This window comes from Gavialis gangeticus, unplaced genomic scaffold (assembly GCF_001723915.1).
Source record: "Gavialis gangeticus isolate Ggan-Ray unplaced genomic scaffold, GavGan_comp1, whole genome shotgun sequence".
Taxonomy (NCBI): domain Eukaryota; kingdom Metazoa; phylum Chordata; order Crocodylia; family Gavialidae; genus Gavialis; species Gavialis gangeticus.
Window position 1 is genome coordinate 6390608 of NW_017729007.1, and position 21378 is coordinate 6411985.

The 21378-nt window shown below is 42.1% G+C and overlaps 1 protein-coding gene across 1 annotated transcript in view; it reads right to left on the bottom strand.

Moving 5' to 3' along the window:
- IQUB (IQ motif and ubiquitin domain containing) overlaps positions 1–21378 on the bottom strand; it is a 79581-nt gene that overhangs the window by 11648 nt on the left and 46555 nt on the right. The window contains exons 9-11 of the mRNA XM_019509272.1: positions 12466–12636; positions 10581–10757; positions 5964–6212 (exon numbers count right to left, since the gene is read on the bottom strand). Coding sequence (XP_019364817.1) covers positions 5964–6212; positions 10581–10757; positions 12466–12636 — 597 coding nt within the window. The remainder of the gene's footprint in view (positions 1–5963; positions 6213–10580; positions 10758–12465; positions 12637–21378) is intronic.

Consider the following 21378-nt stretch of genomic DNA (forward strand, 5'->3'; position numbering starts at 1 on the left):
ATCATCAACATAACCTGAGCTGCAAAAGACGAAAGGCAATTGGACGAAATCTACCTGGCCTACCCTAAATATATTCTGATTGGGTTAACATAAAAAAGCCTTCTCCCCACTTCCCTCCCCCCCGCATACATGAAAGATTCTGCTCTGTCACCTTTGCCTTCCTCTACTGTTGTCATAGAGTTTAATATCGTGTAATGACATTGCTAGTCATTCTCTTCAGAGGGACTGTGACACCCTGCAGCAGTGCTTCAGATCAAATAAAAGGAAGCAAAACACAATACAACGCCAAACAGCCTAATTGGACACCTGCTTGTATTTAAGTTCTTCCATATACGAAGGACTTGCCTAAGAGGATTATTTCCTCCTAGCATCATGGTTTGTCCATACTAATCTTACATTGTTTGATTTATTACTAGCCATGTGAAATCGCTACTTATTCTTCTTAAAATAGTCCTTCTGATGCAAAAGGTGGTTTTGGGCCAGTGGCTCATGCTGAACCCTGGCAAGCTTCTTTGTTATATTCCATTATTTTTTTTCTGCAGCAGTCTTGGAAAAAATGATTACAGGATTACAATAAAATAATTTTTTTACTTAGACTTATTTAAAAGTGTGTTGTCTTTTTCCAAGCTAGTAAAATAAATTGGAGTCTACTGTCTCCTTCCAGAACAACAACAACAAAAAATCACCTGACTACCATTGCAATTACATTTTAACAGATAATATCCTCATAGGGGTTGACTCCCCCCCCCCCATAAAGGTTTCAAGCCAGTGCCACTACTCTTGCAAAATGTCACATCCCGAGTTCTCAATGCACTAATCCTTCCAGATCGAGGACTTTGTCCTGCCCCCATTGGGAAATATGACCTGAGGGCACAGGGAACATTCTCCTGTTCCAGACGTGATAGGCTTAGAATCCTTAGAAGTCTGTGTTTGTTTGGAGTACAGAGCACCATTAACTGTATGCTTTACAGGTATTCTCTTCCTTTAGCTTTTCTAAGGCTGGTTTCCACTTTATTTTTCTAAAGATGCTTCCTCCATCTTATAGCCAGTCCTGGAGTTACCACTGAACTTCTGGCTGTTAAATCAGCCATTTGCAACAGGTAAATTATTTTATCAGACAGCAGCATATTACAGAATAATAGGAAAAGTAGAACTGGAAGGAACCTCCATAGATCATCTAATCCACCCCCACCCCCAGGCAGGATTATCCCTATTCTAACCATCCTATACAAATCCTAGTCTACCCTATTATTAAAACTACACAATCAACCCTGTCAGACAACCACAAGGCATACAGCACTCTCAGCTGCCACAGGTAAAGTGGGGGATGGAGGAGTAGGGAAATGGGACCAGGGTCCTGCTGCTGAAAATATTGTTAAAATATACTGAGCGATCCAAAGAAGAGCCCCCCACTACAGAGAAAAGCAAAAAATCCCCACAGCCCACACCAATCTAGCCATGGGATAACATTTCTTCCTGACCCCAAATGTGGCAACTGCTCTGACCACGAGCAGAGGGGCAAGACTCTCTAGCCAGAACCTCTGGGTTTTAGTCTTAGCAGGAACACTAGCATGCCCCAGTCAAAATCCCCACTGTAGCCATCACCCAGTGCTTCTGAGGAAAGCAAGAGAAAAAAACAAACAAACCAAAACCTAAAAATCCTGATGCACAGCAGCAGGAGGGAAAAACAGTGGCAACCAGCAAAGCCCAGAAGCATGAGAAATACCCACAGTATACTCCTAGACCAGCTCTGCCAATTCTTACCCAACTTCTTGAACACCTTTTGTGATGGAGAGTACACAGCTTCCCTAGGACGTCTAAGCCAATACACCTCACTGATCTAATAGTGAAGAAGCTTTTTTCCTGATATCCAGTCTAAACCATTGGTTTACATCCCGCTCTCTGCAGCAAGACAGAAAAAGGTGTTCTCCTTATAGCAGCCCTTCAGATATTTGAGGACTTAACATGTTCCCTCTTAAACACCTTTTCTGCAAGCTCAACATGCCTTCAACCTTTTCTCATATAGCTTGCTTTCCCAACACTTTATCATTTGTTTCCTGCCTCTGTACCCTCCTCTCTAACTTCTCCATGTCCTTTTGAAAATGGGGAGCCCCAAACCACACATTTTAGACTAAAGTACTAGATGAGAAGTAAAGAGACTACAACATTGGAGTAAAGAGACTAGTGTCTCTTTTATACCAGTGTTGAGTGAAGAGATACTATCCCCTCCAGTGTCTTGCACCCAAATGCTCCCAATTAATGCATTTGTCTTTTGTGCAGCTGAATTACACTGCAGACCCATATCGAGTCTACGATCCACCAACACTCCTAGATCCTTCCAGAGCTGCCATCCATCCAGGTGCTGCCCATTTTGTATTTCTGTTTTTGATTATTCCTCCTGATGTATAGTATGTTGCATTTGCTAGCAGTGAACTTCACTCTGTTAGCTCCAGCTCAGCTTTCTAATCTGTCAAGGTCCCTCTGAATTACACTCCTGTCTTCCAGAGTGTTTGTGATCCTTCCCAGTTTGGTATCATCTGCAAATTTTGCTCAAGCTGTGTTCTGTTGCAGCATCCAGACCTTCAATCAACACATTGAACAGCACTAGGCCCAGAACAGACCCTGTGGGACGCCACTTGAAACCTCCTGCCGTTCTGATATAGAGCTATTTATAATCACCCTTTGCTTGCAGCTATTGAGCTAGTTGTCTTATCCACCTTACAGTAGTGTTGTGTCCAGGATATATTTCTCCAGTTTGTTTATGAGAAGGTCATATGGGACTTTGTCTAAAGTCTTGCTGAAGTCCAGATGCTATATGCATAGCATTTCCTTCATCCACCCACCTAGTTATCTTGTTGTAGACAACAAGGTATCACATTTGTTTGGCATAATTTGTTCTTACTAAACCCATGGTGGATGCATATGACCAGCCTTTCCTTCTCTAGATGCTTGCAAGTGGACTTCCTTATGATAAGCTCCAGTAACATCAGACACATCAAAAACTTTCCAACTGCTTCTTTTGTTATGTCATCCCTCAGCTTGTCCCCTTCCTTATTCAAATAATCCTTATTAGCTGGCTGGTTGCAGCCTAATATTTTTGTGAAGACTGAGGCACAGTAACTGCTGCACCATTCCTTCTTTTTTGCATTTTGTGTATGTATAGAAGCTTTGTTTGTTGCCTTTAATTTCCCTTGCCAGGTGAAGCTCTTTTTTTTTTTTTTTTTAACCTTTGCCTTTCTCATGTGGTCCCTGTAAGTTCTTGTTATTCCCCGGTATGCCTCTTTGGTGATCTGACCACCTTTCCATTGTCTGTACGCTTTTGTTTTGCACTTGAGGCATCCTAGAAGTTTCCTGTGCAGCCACATTAGTGCCCTGCTATAGCTTTTGTGCTTCCATCATATCAGCGCAGTTCCTTGTTGGGCTTCTAGTACTGTGCCCTTTAGAAGCTTTCAGCCCTCCTGGGCACCTTTATCTTTCAGTCTCTTTTCCCATGGTAGCATGCCTAGTAACTCCTTGAGTCAACTGAAATCTAGCCTTAGTTCTGCTGACCTCGTGCTTTCCCCATCTCAGGATCATGAAATCTGGAACAGAAAATTTTCTTCCACACAAAGTTAGTCTCCCATCAGTACCAACTCAATCAGTACCAATTTGTGAATAATTTCTTTGAAGAGTGCCTCATGCACCTGTTTTTCCTGCCTTGGTAGCCTATAATATATCCCCGCCATTATATTGGTGTTGCATCTTTGACCTTTTCTCTTCACCTCAATACATTCTCTGCTACCTTCCTCCTGAACCAGGGAACAAGTATTTTTGTATTTCATAAAAGATCAGAATATCTTCAAATTGTTCCTGAAACATTTTTAGAAGCCAGAGCTGCTAATTGGGTATCTCTTAAGTGGAATGGAGGACTGAAGACTGGGGGTCAGTGAGTCTGTAAAAATGGCCAAGCAGCACAGAAAATTCAGGAAATGTAAGATTTCAGTACAAGCTCAATGAACTAAGAGTCCGAGACCAGACCAAAACTCCTTTGCTATCTGGCAAAATACCACAGTTAAAGTGGATGAAAACCGCATTAATAAAACTGCAATGTTTAAATGGCCCAATTTCAGCTGGTAGAGCTGAGACATGCTCCTTCAGTCAGCAGTTAGAAGATCTGATAGTTGGGGGCAGCAACAAACACCAGTGTTCCAGGCCAAGGCACTCATGAACCTGCCTGTAATTGCTTGGCAGCCAAAGACTTTAAATGGGAAAATTCCACTGGTCACATGCACAGACCAGAGATTCAAGAATAAGAATGTCACGAGGCTTTGGAGAATGGCCAAACTAAGACAAGCAGTAATTTTATGCCAAGAAGAAAAAAGTTTTCATTATTTTCTTCTGGTACCTCACCTGTCTCCTAGGACTTCATAGGAGTCCTAAGATTCCATTATTTTTATCAGTAAATTGAATGTGCTCTTAACAAGAACTAACAATATCTACACAATCCATTTACTTGAATAATATTTCTTAATATGGGCCTGCTAACAGTAGAAGCCTAATCCTCTTCCACTCTTATAGTTGTATATTATGAGCCAACGTAGTATGTTAACAAAATACAAGCAGTCATTTACTAAAATTCACATTTTTTCAAAATAAAGATTTAAAAAAAAAAAATTGATTAAGATGTTCCAAAAGCACTAACAAGCACAAACTAGTTAATCAATCAATCAATCACTTCAAATATTAAAGAACGTAGTAAATAATTTAGAGAAGTGACACTATCAATAATTCACTAAATCTTGATTCTAAGAAATGATTGCAAAATAATAAAATCCAAAAATGTTCAACTGACTAAACAAGTGAAGAAGGCTCAAAGCCTGTGTCATTGTCTTTTCTTTATTCAAGAGCTTAACAGAAGATTCTAGTAATTAAATAAATCCAATTCAAGGGTCCTGAAGCTCCTTATAAGCATTCATCTTTACATAACTTAAACAGAAGTGTTTATAAAGATGATGAGACAGATGTGCAGTGGCTTGCTTATAATCACACAGAACTAGGAACAAAACTCAGACCTCCTGACCAGTATATTCATCCAATTCCAAGATGAGGTTTTTCACCCCATTTAACATGGCGGGGGAGTGGGGAGAAGCCTCTCGCCTTGGAATAGAGTACGAGGTGGGGGAGAAGGCAGGCAGCTGTTGTGGCTCTGCCTCCAACCGTCAGTAGGGCCAGAGCCACAGCTTCTACTTGCCCCCTGCAGACTCTGCCCCACCTGCCTCTTGCCTCGCACCCTTGGACACCCCCGCACACCTCTTCTCTCACACACCTCCCCGCTCTCCCTGTACTGAGGCTGTGAGGGGCCAGGTGGGAAGCACAGGCTGTAGGGGGAGGAACAGGTAGCGGGGGGCAAGCTGCCTGCCTCTTCCCCACCACCTGCCCCCTTACGGCCTCCCTCACTTCCCCTACTGCATGCCCAGCTCATTGGCTATACCACTGCCTGCCCCCTTACTACTTCCCTCATGGCCTAATCCCCTCTGAAGTGATGGGGACAAGTTTAAGACAATCCTCCAATAATTAGATTTTATACAGGGAAAATTATAACAAACTTATAAAAGTGTTCATGCATAGAATGTATAGAATTACTGGTGGGGTCGTCTTAAATCCCGGGCTGTCTTGGATTCAGGTAAATATGGGATATTGACCATTAGACTCTCCTTTCCCTTTTTTGGTTCTCCTACACTTTAAGATAGCAACTCAGCTTCTTCATGCTTGTTTAATTAGGGAACCACATGTTATGTAACACAGGAGGAACTGTATGCATTTTCAGATTATCTCTTTCTAATTTTAGAAGTACGTAAAAGTAATGGGCTAATATAACAACTTAAACCAACTGCCCTTAGCATCACCAATGAACACAGGGGGGAAAAAAGTAGGACTCAACACAAATCATTAATTTTCACTAGCATTATACCTGCACACAGTACCTGAACCAAAAAGGCAATTTTAGTATCATCCTGATAATCTGCTTCAGATTTTCTGAGATTTTTGAGCATAAATTTGTATTTCAAAAAGGCTTCTCGCTGCCGAGCCTCATTATCAAGCTTGCAACACCGTCGGCATCTGCCAACAGTGAGTGAATTGGCAGGTATGGAGAATTCTGTAGACGGTAGGCAATTTTCACAACCACGACAAAAGTTAATGTTTTTATAAAGCTTTAAGGGATCTGGTGGAACCTGCAAGAAAAGAAAAGAAAAGAAAAGATGTTTAACAGGTAAAAGATATCTATTAAATATGGTTGTGTTAACATCCTTAGGAATAAATTTACTTTCTAGATTTATGTCAGGCATCACACCAGAATATAATAAGAATGACTAACTTCAAAACCCAGAATAGGAATTACTGTTTAAAAATAGTCAAACTGGTTTTCTTTAATCCACAAGCTTTGTATCTTTTGTTCTTACTGTGTTTGTTAAAACTACTTACAGAAAAAAATCAACTGCTTTATTCTTCTATAACTAGATTAAGACCAGAGACATTATGTTGCAAAGCAATTGCTATTAACTGTATGTATCCAGATCTTCAGCAACTGTGGAAATATAACTGAATGTGAAAAAACAGCAAACTAGACCTGTAATTTAGCATGTAATCTGGCAGATGCAATTTGTCACGTGGATCAAAAGATAAAAAATGGAAATTATAAACATGTTAGTGTTTTGGCTTGCAAATATCAAATTATAAAGGCCAAATGTTCTCTTTGGTGTAAAAATGCAGAGAGGAATAAATTAATCAAAAAACGCTTTTTACCTTGTCACTCCTCCCCTGCTCTGTGGGATTAGGGAGAGAGCACAGAGCCTAAGTCTCTTACTGGACAGCTAGCACCTCTTTAGCAAACCAAGCCCCTATATGTGGTCTGCCGCCTTTCTGAATCAACTTCAGGGTTTTTTCCTCACCACTGACAGTCAATTCTCTTGTGCTGCCATGATCAGTTGGTGCCTGCGACACCAAATCCAAACATAGTTGTACCTGTAAACTTTAACCCCAGCTGGAGTTGGCCTGAAAACCAAAGAAAGAAAGATCTCCTATCCCCAGATTAAGAACATAAGAAGTGCAATTTTGGGTCAGACCAATGGTCCATCTAGTCAAGTATCTCATTCTCTAACAGTGGAAGAAGTGGATGTGCACTAGAGGAAAAACACTGAACTAGATATCTCTGGAGTGATCTATCCCCTATCAGTATATTCCCTGGCATCCACCATTAGTGATTTACATAGACCAGAAGAAACACCTCCAACCATTCTGTTCAATAGCCATAGACAGATCTATCATGCATGAATTTAGCCAGTCTCTTTTTGAACTTGGTTATGCTAGCTGCCTCTACCACCTCCTGTGGCAATGAATTACACAAGTTAATTAAATCCATAAAAAGTACTTATGTTTGTTATTTTAAACCTGTCACCCAATTTCACTGGGTACTCCCTAGTGCTAGTATTCCCTGTTCACTTGGTCCACACAGTTCATGATTTTATAGACCTCTATCATATTCCCCCTAAGCCTTCTCCTTTCCAAACTGAAAGGTCCTATAGCCTTTTTAGTTTTTCCTGGTATGGTGACTGCTCCATGCCCTTGATCATTTTGGTTGTCTTTCTCTGTACTTTTTTCCCCCTCTTAATTCTACTACAATGCTTTTTGACATGTGGAGACCAGAACTGCACACAGTAGTCAACTGGTCATATATCCAATTAGCCATGACCAAGTTGCTATCTGCTTCTGACCACTACCAAGTCACATATCCCTACTTCCAACTACAGCAGTGATCATGTGTTAAGCCTTGGCTCCAAAGCCAAAGTTCAGTTTATGGTATCCATGCTCCTCAGTTGCCAACAAACCTCCAATGGATGGGTAAGACTTTTAGCTGGTTGCTAGGTTACATAAATTGCACATGCCTGCAAGAAGGTATAAAATAGATGCAAAGAGCAAAAACAACAGCAACAGCACCCCAGCAACACAGAAGGAAAAAATGCCCAGGTAGCAATCCAGAACCCTCCTGGGGGAAACAACAGTGAAGCTGCAAAAGGCAAAATCATCTTAATAAAGCCCAGTGGGTAAATGGGACGCACTGAGAAGCACAGCAAATTATGCGTGTCAAATGGATGGAGTTTTGAAAAAAACAGTTATTTTTTCCATGGCCAATGTAATAATAACTGACAATTAAATCCCTCAATAGAAAGGAAGAATCTCTTACCTTGCTTTGCAAGTGGTACTACTGTTAATACAACTTGGTATGTTATTGAAATGTTTTGCTACAAGAGCACACTGTTGGCTCATATTCAGTTTATAACCCTGAGGTCTTTTTCAGCAGTACTGCAGCCTGGCCAGTCATTCCACAACCTTCACTGGTACGTGTGACTGTTCCATCCTAAGTGCAGGACTTTGTATCTGTCCTCACTGAATTTCATTTGATCCATTTCAAACCAGTCAGCCAGTTCATCAGTCATTTTGAATCATCATCCTGGCTTTCAAAGTGCCTGCAACACCATCTGGCTTGGTGTCATCTGCAATTTTCTACATGTGCACTCAATTCCATCCTCTAAACCTTGAATGAAGATATTGAACACTACACCACCCAGGACAACCTCCTGGGGAGCCCCCACTTAACGTTGCCTCTCAATTAAATGTTGGACCATTGACAACTACTCCTCGGGCACAACAATCTAATTATGTAACCATTTGACATTACTTTAATCTACACTATATTTCTTTAGTTTACTGATGTCATGGGAGACAACATAAACCTTGCTACAGTTGAGGTATATTAAACATTCACTGCTCTTTCCCATTCAGAAAATCTATCGCTTTGTTGTTAAAGGAAACAAGGTGGGTCAAGCATTACTTCTCTTGACAAATCCACACTGGCTGTTTCGATGACCATGATATTGTCTTAGAACAAGGGTACTCTACCCCTAGCCTGAAGCTGCAGGCCAATCCTGCCCACAAATTGGCCACATGCCAATCATTTGGCCAATAGGATCAAAAGGTTGATCACCACTGCTCTAGATCAGAAGTGTCAAGGACCTGGCTTGTGGACAAGATCTGGCACCCTGTGCTTCAGTGGCAGGGGGAAGAAACAACAGCTGCATTAACTTTGGCACAGTCATTAGGTCTAGATTCAACCTGTGAGGGGCCTGACTACTGAGTTTAACACCACTGTTCTAGGTTTTTTTGGTCCTTGCTGATTTGAAACTACCCAGCTTCTATAAAAATACTTTAATTCATTGGCCCACAGGATATAATGTTCCCTGCCTTAGGCTGTTTCTTGCTTTCATCCATACTGTTAGCTGTGTTCACCCTCTGATAGGTGACCTAATGCAGAGAAGACTGAAGCCCTTTTTCACTTCAACCTCTTCGGCATCACCTTTTACTAGATTGCCCTGACCATTCACTAAGGGACTTACATATTCCTTGTTCTTCCTCTGACTTCTGAAATAATTATAGAATCCTTTTTTGTTGCCTTGTAACCCTTGCTAGCTGCATTTCAAATCATACTTTAGCACTCCAGGTTTTGGCTGGGTTTCGTTCATGTGATATTCTTATATTCATCCCTGGTAACATAGTCAAATTTCCACTCTTTGTAAGATTCTTTTTAAAGTTTCAACTCACTAAAGAGTTCACTGACCAGCCAGGCTGGTCTTTTTCTATACTTCCTATCCTTCTTTAGCACTGGGACTTCCTGTTCCTGCATTCTTAATATGGCCTCCTTTAGGAACAATAAGCTTTCCTGGACTCCTGTCTCCCTCAAGCTTGTTGCCCAAACTACTTGTCCATCAGTTTCCCAAGTTTGTTGAAGTCTGCTTTTCTGAAGGCCAGTCCCTTTGTTTGACTGCTATCTTTTCTTCATTTCCTTAGGATCTTGAGCTCTGATATTTTGGGGTCATGGTCATGCAAATTGCATTCCACCTTCATATTCTCAACCAATTCATCCCCATTTGTGATTAGCAAACAGGGAAGAGCTTCTCTCCCTCTCCCAGTTTGCCTCCTTCCTCCCCACAAGCTGCTGTTTCCACAACCAGAAGCAAAAAGTTCTCACAGATAGTCCAAAAACTTTCTTTACTGCTTGGGTACTGTTGAGTTACTGTCCAGACAGAAATCCCCCATAACCATCAGGTCCTGCAATCTGGATATTTCTTGTTTGCAAACAGCCTCATCCACCTCTTCCCATGGTTTGGTGGTCCACAGAAGACACCCATCATGACATCACTCTTTCTGTTCTCCCCTTCTACCTTGACCTAGAGACTTTCAATGGGTCTACTTTCTACTTTGTACCAAGTTTGGAACAAGCATATTTCTTTTATACAAAAAGTAACACTACCACCTCCTTTTCACCAACCTATCATTCCTGAACAAGTTGTACCCAGTATTCCAGACATAGGAACTATCCTATCAAGTTTCATGTAACCCAATTAGATCATCCTACTGTTACTGTAAAAAAGACTTCCAGTTCTTACTACTTATTCCCCCTGCTTATTGCATAAGTGTATGCTGCTTGGGTGCACCTTTGATCACAAATACTGTAACAACAACAACATAATAGAAGAGGTAAATACCTTAAGTACTCTAGCAACTTCAGGGTTAAAGGTTGGCGTTTTAATATACTGAAGAAACAATGTGCATATTCTTTTTCTCAGTCCTTCAAGATTGCATCTTTTCACTCCTCTCATCATAAGGTCAACCTCTCTGTCAATTAATTCCACAATTTCCTGTGTGAGCTTACAGTCATGCTCCTATACATGCAAAGATGCACACAAAAAGAATCCACTCAGTGTACTAGCTATATTTAGATTTGTTCACTGTTAGATTTAATGCAAGCTAACTAAACATGAAGACAAAACATACAGTACATTCCTTAAATAATTGTATATTCCTAAATCTATGCATTAAAGAGGAAGGTTAAATTTCAAAGTATCCTGCAAAGAAAAGACAACTATTAGAGGTTTTTTTGAAAATACTATGTGTAGTTTGTTCTTCCTATTTTTATAAAGCAGGACCCATCTTATTTTCTATTGCTCTAATAAAATTGCTTACAGCTTCTAAAAATCAGTGCTATTCTTAAAGAAAAATTGGTAAGCAACTCAGGTACCAGGCTTCCCCAAGATTTTAAAAGACTGCTTTTAATCAAAGAACTGTAAAATTCTTTAACTTAATAATCTACTTAGGTGTTACTCTTACTTAAAAAAAAAAATCACAAGGAACAAGACAAAACATCAAACATGGGCCAGATCATAACATTAAAAACAAACAAACATTTCTAAAAGCCTTCTAAAATTCATACATACTCTCCTATGGGGAGGCAGAGACATGACTTCCCAAATTCACACACAGCCCAAGAAGAGGCTGGGCATTTGAACTGAAGTTTAGGATATGTGTGTATATCTTTTTTAGTCTCTGGGCCCATGATGATTTGCCTCCTTTAAGATCTCACTGGCTTCATGCAGAGATGGTGATATAATAAAGTGCTGACAGATGAGAGGAATAAAAATTCAATCAGCTAATTAGATAAAGCACCAAGAAGCCCCGCTGAAGCATGAGAGCTATACAGACACTGGGTGAGCCGGGTCAAACTGACACAGTTCCTCTTCTGGGCATGCACGGAGCTAGGTACAAGGATATGCCAAGCTGAAAGTAAAGTGCTGCTCCTCTACCCCCCCCATTTCTGTAAGTACCCACAATGTCAAAGTCAGCATTACACCACTCTAAAGCAAAGGTGTCAAACACATGGCACACTGGTAGTCCAGTGGGCTATTAGAAGTGCATACCCTCAGCTCTGCACTGCATTATTCCATTTTGACATAAAAATCACACCCATTCCCCAAGTATCTAAAGACTTTTGTACTGCTTTTCTTACTCATTCACAGAAATGAGGAAATGAAACAAAAAAGAGACAAAAACAAATTTCAAGAAACTGTTAATTTCTCCAGCTGTTAACTGCTTTACTAGAAACAAGGAAGGGGGTAGGAAAGGAATTTTCAATATTTCAATAGCCATACTTTTAGACAAAAATGGCAAACCAAACAGACATTTTATAACCTGGCTTTAAAGGGCATTACTTCTATTCTGTACCATTCAGAAAAATATTCATAAAACCACTAAAAGGTATCTGTTACAGATTTATCAAGTTAATGTAATTCTTAAACTTCATACTAAGAAAGTGAATTTCATCTGAACACAAATATATAATAAAAATTTGTGAAGCTATCATTTTAGAATTGCCTTAAAAATCAATATTTATCATACAAAGTGTTAGTGCAACATAAAATTTACAGTATTTTGGCTTTCCAAATTCAACAAATACTTTTTAATACTAGATGATCTGGCTGACACCTTTTTGCCATAAGAAATCTTGCTGTTTTGTCAGCACCAATTTAATGTCTGTGGCTTTGGAGATGGAAGGTGCAGCCTACAATTAAATGTAAAGGGAAAAATAAAACTTACCTTCACAGTATGTCTGAGTGTTAACAGTACATCTAGCCTCTCATCTTGTAGGAGGTCTTTCATACTAATGCTGTGGTAGATTTCAAGCAGTTCTCTGGCACGGAGTGTATACTGAGTATCCATTTCAGTGATTTTTCCATCAAATGCTTTCCATTTCTTTGGTTCGGCACACTTCAGAAACAATTTGCATCACTGTGAGTTTTTATAATTTGATCAATAGCTGAAGATGTGCATTATGCTATATAAAATTCCATCATAACAAACAAGGACTATGCATTAACACTTACCTAATATGAAAGGCTATTTCTATTTACAATTATTTCCACAGTATCTTTTACAGTAGAGCAAGTTTTCAGTATCACACAATTTGTAAATATATGTATGCAGTTCATGACCTTTCTGGATTGCAACATATTAAAAGTAAATTACATTGTCCCATACAGCCAGGCTCTATTAGTTTAAAATGAGATTACCAAAGATAGTACTGGAATACATGAGCTCAAAACTGCTACTAAAAAGTCAATGGGAGTATTGCCTGTGGGAAGATGACCCACTTAAACCCTTAACACCTATCAGACATCAGAGACATTTCTCCAGGGAGCTAGCTGTGCTATTTAAGATAAACTTTGTATTGTTGCTGCTTTGTAAAAATGGCCAGTTTGCTCAATCAATCTAGTTCCTGGTTTTTGGGGGTTGTTTTGCTTACTTTTTGTAATTTTTGTTCATATTCCTCCGTAGTGTAGGGATCCTGCCAGGGGCCCAAGACTAAGTGGAAGCAGCAACTTCTGGTTCACAAGCGTGAACACAAACATCAATACAGGACTGCTGGCAGTAGACGCTTTTCTGGGAACTCACTCCCCTAACCTCACCATTACCCCAGATTGCCACCCGGGGCAGCTGACTCTATCACCTCCCTCACACCCAGTTACAGCACTGCTGTCCCTTCCCTCTTCCCTACAGTCTGTGCATCTTTCCTTCCACCTTTCAGTGTTAGAATAAGAGAGTCAAACTGATGAAGAACTTTCATTTCCTATTTGTGCTCCTAACTTTGAGCATTTTGGCTAGCTATTAAATAATGGTAAGGGGGGAGCATTACAGAGATATACAGCAGATCCAACATTGAAGCCATTATTATATATACTTTTTGGAACATTCAAGAAACTTTCTTTTAACATGAACAAAATACTAAAGATAAGACCTTTAACCCAGGCTTTCTGACTTAGATATGAAAACTAGATAAATCACTTAACCAAGGGATGGGCAGTTATTTTATCTGGAGGGCTGCATAACGACTTTTGGTGCACTGTCGAGGGCTGCAAGGGTAATATTTAAATTAAATAAATCTAATTTTTATTTCAAAAAAATATTTTTGTCCTGATTTACGTGTGTTTGTGTAGTACAGGCAGTCCTCGGACTTACGACACAATTGGTTCCTGAAAGTCGAAACGCTGTAACTCGGAACTGATTTTCCCATAGGAAACAATGTTATAAATGGGGGATTGGTTCCTGAACCAAGACCTGATACCCTGTTTTCACCAAAAATAACACAGAATTTTGTACTCAATCATTTAAGCTACATTAATGTATTTATATCGTAAATAGCAATCATATTGATTTGTAAGGACTTCTTTGAGATGACTTTGTTGGACTTTTTAAAGGGTTCTTGGTTGGACTTTTTGAAGGGTTTTTGGCTTGAGTTTTCTCAGGAGTCCTGGCTACAGGTTTTTCTGGAGTCTTGTCTGCTTTCTTAAAGAAAGTGTCCAAGAAGTTTGGACAGATGTTCTTCAGGGAGATGGGTGACGCAGAAAACCTGTTCACTGGCGCTGTGTCGGATCAAGCGTTGTAAGGTTGAAACGGACATCAGAAAGTTGAAACAGGGTGTCAATTTATAAACATTGTAAGTGTGAAATGTAACTTGAAACATTTGTAAGTCAAGGACTGCCTGTAATGTATATAGAGATGTAACAGTGTATGTAGACTGCATAATATTTCAGAATAAAGCCTTATTCTTGTATATTGTATGTGGGAGGGATGTGGGCTGTGGTTGTGGGGTATGTGTGTGGGATTTGTGAGGGGATAGGTAGGTGTACGGTTTGTGGGGGGGGGTGTAAAGGGATGTGGGTGTGTGTGGCATTTGTGGAGAGGTCTATGGGGGTGGGACTCCTCCCCCCGACCAAAGGCCCTCGGCCCATAGCGTACAGCTCCTGCTGCCGGCAGCAGCAGCAGGCAAAGGGCTCTCAGGGCTCTCATGGCCCATGGCAGAGCCCCCCAGTAGCACACTGCTCTGGCTGAGTCCTGAGAGATGCATGTGCTGGTATGGAGCCAGCCTGGCCTGGCCTGACCAACGGTGCGTGGATCTTTGGAACAGAATGGGCTGGCTTTGTGTCAGCACATGGGGCTCCTGGCACTGCAGGCGGGAATCCGCCCACCCTGGGGCTGGGCCAGCAGTGTGTACTCCCAACTGCAGTGCTGGGAGCCCCACATGCTGGCACAAAACCAGCCTGGCCAGCCCGATGGTGTGTGGCTCCTGGAAGGAGTGCTGGGAGTTGCACATGGTGTCACAGAGACCATCCATCCGATGGCATAAGACTCCCTGCCCACTTACCACTGGGCCAGGCGGGGTCTGTCTGCCATCTGCAGCTCTTGGTACTGCAGCCTGGCTCAGTGCCTCCACGTGGGGCTCCCAGCACTGCAGGCAGGAGATCCCCTGCCCACTCACCAGCTGTCCTGTAATGCACCATCACGCTCCATGCCTCCACGTGGTAGTCCCAGCTGGAGTGCTGGGAGCCCCATGAAGGTGGAGGCACAGATCCCACTGGGTCCAACGGCGCATGACTTCTGAAAGCTCACCTCCTGCCAGCTTTCAGAGGGGCAGCCACAAGCCGGTAATAACTGTTTTTTAGAAGGGTCCAATGGGCTGGATAGAATGGCTTGGTGGGCTGTATCCGGCCTGTGGGCCATAGTTTGCCTGCCCCTGACTTAACCTGTCTATAAAATAGGGATAACACCAGTTTCCTGAGTACAGAAAAGGGGACCAAAATTTAATTAGTGTTTGCAAAATACTTGGAATATGAAAGACACTAAACACTATTACTACTGTCAGTTGTACAGGGGTGCTATGAGGATAATTTCATTAAGTTTGTGAAATACTCAGACACTACAGTGACACACGCCACATAAATGCTATAAAGATACTAAGTTATAAAGAAAATAGGTTAGTCATAACAAATGTGATTAGTACATATTAAGAACAAAGAGTCTATAAAGCTTTTATATTCAAGTTATGCAAGGAAAAGTAGTCGAAGTGAAAGTAGGGACTCCTAATTGAAAACCTGACAGACATAACTATATCACCACTGGGTGCAGAGCTATAATTAAGTGAGGTATTACTAATTAGGACTGATGATCTGGAGCTAAAACTGATGAAGAAATCTGACAGAAAACAGGCTGAATAATGAATTCCTAAACCTTTCAATTAGAACTCGTAAACTCTGAATACTGGAAAGAGGCAAATGTTACTCTATCATGAAGGGTATACTTGAACATGAGAAAAAGAACTTTCCTTTGCCATACATTAATGTATTACAAAGCTTTTTAAAGTATATTATGAGTTACCTTATCCTGCATTAAATCAATAGATTATAATGCCAAGTCATTTGGTCCTTGATATTATAACAACAGTTTTAAATTGCTAGCATGATTTTCCTGTGGACATGTGCATTAGGGCTGTAAGAAGTTTCAGTCCCCGATTTGATTTGGCCGAGATTCGGCCCAATTTGGTGACCAAATCTCTGAATCCAAATCGAATCAGAGGACCCTTTAATCTCTTCAAATTGAATCGAAACCCTCCAAATCGATTTGGAGAGATTCAGCAATTCGGAGATAGACACAGCTTTAAATGTTTTTTCTACATACCTCTAGGTAGTAGCAGGCAGCTCGTAAATGCTGCGATGCTGGGGTGGATGGAGTGTCCCACAGGAGTGCGGGGGGGTGGGGGGGGGATCCCCAGTGCACTCAGCAACAGACCTGGAAGTAGACCAGAAGCTGATTGCCGAGCCAAGGTGGGTGTGGGGGGAAGGGCTGCCGCTGAGCACATGGGGGGCCCCCCCTGTGCTCCTGTGGGATGCTCCATCTACCCCAGCACCACAGCATTCATGAGCCATGCCTGGTACTTCAAGGTATGTTGAAAAAACATTTAAAGCTGTGTCTATGGCCGAATTATTGATTCAGAGAATCAGCATCAAATCTTCGGATTTGGCTGAATTGAATTGAGGACAGTGACCCAACTCAACAAATCGAATCACTGTCCCCAATTCAGGCCAAATCCGAATCAAATAGGGCCCGTTTTGCACACCCTTAATGTGCATTCAGCTTCCTGTGGACACATGCATTTCATTAATCCCCAATTAAGAAATTACTTTACTGGCTTTCTTGCATGTATACCAGCCTCTGGCTGCTTTACTATTCATTCTATCCAGGAAGAGTGCACACCAACTGCAGATGCTTCTTCAGCCTGACAAAGGATATCTATATCTGAAAGCTTGCAAAGAATAATTTTTCCAACTATGAATTGGTCTGATAGAAGATACTGGATTTATCCAAAAAACCTTATCTGCCTATGTCCTTAGACCAACATGGTTACAACCTGTACCCTTATGCTCTTTCAGATTATGACTGGTCTTATGAAGAGTCAACACGCAAGGGTTGCTACAGAAATGGAAATTACAGCCTGCCCTCTGTGACAAATTTATGTAACATTTAAGTGATCCATCAGCTTTAGTTTTATGTAGTGGAGATTTTTAAAGTGAAGCACCAAATCTGTAGTACTATGGTAAGTTGTATAAAAATCTCAGCATGAACTGTCTTTCGTGATTCTTGTACATTATATTAAAACTCGGTGTTTTAAGAATGAAATGAAACAAGTAGCTCATCACTAAAGAAACATCACTGTCCATCTCATTACTATGAAAAGCAAGATTGAATCTCAAGCATTGCAGTTCTCAAGCTCTTTGATTTCAGACCTATTTTTAAGTACTCAGGATTGATGCATGAAATTTAAACAACTCTAGATTTCACCCCTTCCCTCCCATCTCTCTTGCTTTTCAGTTTGGTGGCAGTGATGTGGAATTTACAATAATCCTGTTATATGAATTGCTTCACAGAGCAGGACTACTGTAATTGTACTCTGTTGCCAGCACATGAAAGCAGATCAGAGCACCAGAGGAGAAAAATAAAAGAATGCAGGCATAGAGAGAGGGAAGGGAAGAAAAAGTGCAGAAACAGCAGGTGAAAAACAGTAAAGAATCTGAAAACTATGACCATCATGAACAATAGGAAATAGAACCCTTTCCTCAAAAGCTCAGGTTGCGTACGTCAATAATAAAATAATACCCTTTCAAAATACAAATGCAAAACTAATCAGGGAGTCCATATTAAAAAGGAAAAATAAAGAACTCCTGTAGGAAGGTAATGACTATAGAGCCAGAAGCATCTAAAATGATGCTTTATAAAAGTAAGAAAGGATTAAATTAGTAGAGATCACACAGGGAGTAAAACTTCATGCCACAGGGCAGTAGTAGTGCAGTTACCTACAGACTACACAGGCTAGGCGAGACACACAAATGGTAACTGGAATGCAAGTGCAGTTTGTGCATATTTGTGACCAACCATGGGAGATGCCAGGCTATCTTTGATGGCCATCCTATCGAGAATATTGTGGCTCAAAATATAGACCTGTCACAAGCAATATCAGCGTTTGTGGCAGCAAAGGCATCCAGAGGTGTCTTCTGAGTCTTGAAATCTTAGTGAACAAAGTCTTTTTGTTATTGTTATTTACTAGTTTAGTGTTTCATTTAATGTTCTTTTGTCACAGCTTATAATGCTATTTTTATGACTTGTATTGTTTATTATTTGAATAAAATTGAATTGAATTGTGCCATTTCATCCTACTTTTTTTTAGTAGGTTATAAAAAAAAAAACTTTTGAGATTACCGCTTTATTTCTGAAAATGGGGAAGGGTGAATGCCAAAACACGTTTGCCCAGGGCACCCTATTCCCAAAGGCTGGCTCTGAATAAGATCTCATCAAGCAACTGTACCAATGAATTTGGGTTAAGCAATGGAGAAGCCCAAATAAGAGCCCTAACAAAGAGGGAATCAGAAATAATTACATCTAATGACTATAAGGACATGAACTGCAGGCCTGAAGCTGTCAGAGGGTAAAATTAGATCCGGAACATAGTCTACAAATAAAAGCAGCACTTACATATCATATCAGATACACAGGCTCGCAAAGAGTCACAACCCAAATCATTGGCAACGGTCACAACCCAAATCATTACTTTCTAAGGAATACCCTCAACCAGTGGGGAGACAAAGAAAGAATAAACTTCTGTACAAAACAGCATAATTTCCATCTCCCAGGACTAAGATGTGAGGTGTGATAATTAAGGACTAGTAAAATCTTATCTTCAGTTCTGTGCCCAGTCTTGGGCACTGCATTTTTTTTAAAAAGCTGCAGACAGATTGGAAAGAGTTCATCAGAAAACAAGAAAAATGATTAGAAGTTTATAAAACATGGATGGCAAGGTATCTGAGTAAATCTGATATCTTTTATTAAATCAAAAGATATTGAATTTATCCAAAGAACCTTGTCTGCCTACGTCCTTAGACCAACGCAGCTACAACCTATACACCTAAAACATGGCTGAACATTAATAAACTTCTTTAGCTGAAAAAGAGAAGACTGAGGGGGAATGTAATAAGTGGCCGCTGATAAATATAGGGGAACCCCTTCCAACCCCCTCCCCCCAAAAAACCCAGTGCTTTACTGGAAAAGGAACTGCCTCAATTTGACCCGGCTCCCCCAGAGACAGTACAGATCAGGGGTGGGCAATTATTTTGGCTCGAGGGCTGCTTAATAAGTTTTGGTGAGCTGTTGAGGGCCGGAAGAGCAGCCCCACCCTTTGACAAGCACCCTGCCCCCTAGTCGCCACCTTAGGAATGGAAGTCCTGTCCCTAGCCTCTGACCTTTGCCATCGGAAGTCCTGCCCCTTGTCCCTGGACTCTTTTTGGGAGGAGTGTGGTGGGGCACTGGTAGTGCTGCCACTTTAGGGACTGGGCCAGGGAGGGGCAGGTGTCTGATTAGGAAGGCCATTTTATGACCCAGCTCCCTGGGCTGAGGGCAGTTTGTGATCAGCAGGCAGAAGAGAAACATTGCTCTGCTAGGAACTGTGGAGAACAGGGTGAAGCTATGGGACAGAGGTAGCCACATTTGTCCTGGGTAAGACATGAAACTGCACCCTGCTGGGTAAGTGGGGGGGGCAGGATCTGATGGGGCTCCCTGTGGCAGGGAAGTCCCCGAGAAATGCCAGGCCAACCACCTTTCTGGTGAAAGGTGAGTGCGGGCCACCTTAACCCCAGCCCCAACATCCCTGGTGCGTTCAACCAGTCCAGGGAGAGCCCAGGCTCATGGGAGTCCTGAGACAGGGCCCAGATCAGCAGAAGGACCTGAAGCAGCACCAGGCTCTTCATGAGTCCTGTGGCTGCAGGGACCCTGAGAGGGGGCCAGGCACAGCTACAGCCACCTGTGCTTTACAGGATGTAATACCCCAGGGCAGAGGGCCAGACAGGACTATGGCTACCTGAGCTGGACAGGATTACAGACCTCAGTGAGCCCCAGTGGAGGGGTGGTGTGCGATCCTCACTGGGGGGCGGTGGGGAAGAGGGGTGAGGGCTTGGAGGCCAGTATGTGTTGCCCGTTTGTGTGTATGTTATGAATGACCCAGTGTGAACCACTGGTGGATGCCATCTGTGAGGCTTGGGCCACAGTGTAGGGGTGAACCGGAGCTGCAGATATCCCCCTAAACATCAGGGTTCAAAATGGGCAGCCTCCTACCTGTTCAACACCCTAATATTATTACATCAAGGTGTGGCAGGAGAGTGAGGTGGGCAGCTAGCCCGTAGACAAGGAGGCAGGCTGATGCTTGCGCTGGGTGTGAAAGCCTTCCCTGGTCACAAAGAGGGTTTGCCATCTTAGAACTGGGGAAAAAAACAAATTTTATATCATGTAAATCAAACATCCATAATAATACATTTTAATTTAATTAAAAAAATGTTTTTCCTGATTTGTGTGTTTGTGCTGTATATATAGAAGTGATTGCATGGTAGCTCAAAATGAAGTCTTACTCTTATATATTGTGTGGGGTGTGGAGAGGTGTGTGGGGTTTGTAGGGATGTGTGGATGGGTATGGGGTTTGTGGGGGCCTGTGGGGTGCATGTCTGTGGTGCGGTGAGTACGTATAGCAGTGAGTGGGGCTCCCCCCAGAGGTGTGCCAGTGTGCATTTGTGGGGTGTGAGATTGTGTGGGGGACAGTGTGGTTGTGGGGCATGCATGGGAGCCCTATGGCGTGCACCCACCCCAAGCCAGTCAGCGCCCATCCTCACTTCACAAAAGCCCAGAGCCAATGTGGCCTCTGATGCCTCCCTACCACCGCAAACAGCACACAATCCCAGTGCACCCCATGCCCACGCTGCACTGCCCAGCCATGGCACATCCTGCCACCTCTGGGCATGCAGCAGAGCTGTGGTGGCTCCTTCTGGCTGCTGCCCCCAGCCCTGTGGTAGCAGCAGGGACCAGCACATACAGCCCCAACCCCACATCAGCTCTGGGCTTGCCTGTCTGGGCTGAGCAGCAGCAGCAGTGGTGGTGGTGCCAGGTATAAAGTGCTGCTTGGCATGAGGCAAAGTGGCCCTTCCCCCTCACCACCACTGGACAGTTTTTGGTGCAACCTCCCAGACAGCACATCATGTCAGGCTGCGGTGTAGCTCCATTACCGCCACCTCTTTGCTGCCCTGTGGATGCTTTGCACAGTCTCCGCTGCTGCACAGGGCAACCCCAGAGATGGTGGTGATG